This window comes from Pteropus vampyrus, unplaced genomic scaffold (assembly GCF_000151845.1).
Source record: "Pteropus vampyrus isolate Shadow unplaced genomic scaffold, Pvam_2.0 Scaffold766, whole genome shotgun sequence".
Classification (NCBI taxonomy): Eukaryota; Metazoa; Chordata; class Mammalia; order Chiroptera; family Pteropodidae; genus Pteropus; species Pteropus vampyrus.
Genome location: NW_011889547.1, coordinates 76,539 through 78,315, shown reverse-complemented (window position 1 = coordinate 78,315; position 1,777 = coordinate 76,539). Strand labels below are relative to the sequence as shown.

The following is a 1,777-nucleotide window of genomic DNA, read 5'->3' as shown; positions in this document are numbered from 1 at the left end:
CGGTACCTGAATCCCTCCTCGCAGACCGTGCATTTCTCCGGCTCCCCGACGCACTTCTTACAGCTCGGGTGGCATTTAAGGCAATTCCTCTGGCCTGGAGAAGAGATGAGGAGAAAGGAAGAATGAACAAGAACCCAATCTGGGCAAACGAGGCTCTGGCGTCTCCGAGCGGGACGGCTGGGGCTGCACGTGCCCAGGCGTCGGTCTCCAGAACGGATGACGTAGGAACGAACCAGCCACAGGCCACCTGGGGCCCGCAGGCCCGGTGTCAGATGACGGGTCTCTCCCCTCAAGCAACCTCGGCGGCCCCCGTCCGGAGAGCTGCTGGGGTTCTGCTCACGCCCAGAGGGACCGAAGCCAGCTCCCGGCCGACAGACGCCAGGGAGATGGGGGGCCCTTACAAAGGGGACAGGGTCGACCTCCGACCCCGGCGCCCTCACGGGGGCCTTTACTGAAAGCGTGGCGGTCACCTACACCGAGACGTGAGTCTGTGACGCTCACCCTACCTCCCGGGGAGGGGGGGTGGTTCTGGGGCTCGCAGCTCCCACCGGCAGCCGCACACGTCACTGTCGAGGCCACCGTCTCCAGTGACTCCTCGACACCGCCTCGCCTGCGTCCTGGACGCTCAGGGCGGCTGGCTACCCCCGTGCCACTTCCTGAGGGTGGCATTACACACACGTCACGGGTGCTCAGTGAGGGTGGCTGCTTCTTGCTTGGGGAGCGGGGTGGGGTGGGGGAACCTCCGCCCTGAGAGCAGGTCTGGCTGGTCGCTCGGGGCAGATGTCGCAAAGCTTGAAATGCATCTTGAGTGATAATGTGCTTCCTCTCTAAAGAGTCTAGTTACTCGTGGCTTTGTCTTTTGGGATTTCCCAGCTCGTGGTCCGTGCAAAAGCGCCAGCGTCACACGGTGGCCGCTTCCACCGTGTGTGAGAACTATTCTCCGTCTGTTGAACCCAAACCATCTGTTCCGCCTCTCCCCGGGGGAAGCTGAGCCGGGCACACACAGCATGGGGTCCTGGGCCCCTGCCTGTCCGCTCACCTTCCTGGAAGTGGCAGAGGGGCGACACCTGCTTTGCCGCTCCGAGCTCGAGGCCCACCTGTGTCCTCGCTAGGTGTGGGCCTGCGACCCTCTGAGCTCTGCTCCCCATCCGCAGGGCGAGGAAAGCGGCATCCACCTCTCGGGGGTGTAGTCAAGTGCGCCACCAAGACCCACTGTCCCTTCTGGCCAGGAAGCTCCTCATTTACAGACTGCGAACCCTCCGTCCACTTCTCGCCCCCACGGCTCCTCCTGGGAGGGCCTCCCACCCAGCTCCGCCCAAGTCCTTGACCAAGTCCTTGAGCCGGAGCCAGAGCCGGCTCCCCTGCCCGCCCCCCGAGCCCGCCCCGCACACACATCCAGCGGCCAAGAGCCCCGAGCGCGGCCTTTCCTGGAGGAGAAACTGCGGGACATGTGAAGTCAGACTGAGCCTGAGTGGCTGGCTCAAGCCACTGCTGTGGCCATCTTCAGTGATGGACGGTGACTCCTGGGCTGCGGAGGCCCGCTCAGCGTCACTTTGAACCCTTCTGGCCAGTTTGTGTGTGACCCGCTATTAATGAACTGGCCTGAAGGCTTCTCTCTCTCTCTCTCTCTCTCTCTCTCTCTCTCTCTCACGCACGCCCTTTCTCAGAAGCACGGAGTACACAGGAAGCAGAGGGCAGGGACAGTTCTACCAGGAGAGGGGACCCCAGCCCGGGGAGAGGGGACCGACTCTTCACTGCGATGCCCGGCGACATGCAC

The 1,777-nt window shown here is 63.6% G+C and overlaps 1 protein-coding gene across 1 annotated transcript in view; it reads right to left on the bottom strand.

Moving 5' to 3' along the window:
- Positions 1-1,777, bottom strand: part of LOC105309538 (proprotein convertase subtilisin/kexin type 6-like) — a gene marked incomplete at its 5' end in the record, with an annotated part of 84,636 nt that overhangs the window by 13,228 nt on the left and 69,631 nt on the right. The window contains one exon of the mRNA XM_023526258.1: positions 7-94. Coding sequence (XP_023382026.1) covers positions 7-94 — 88 coding nt within the window. The remainder of the gene's footprint in view (positions 1-6; positions 95-1,777) is intronic.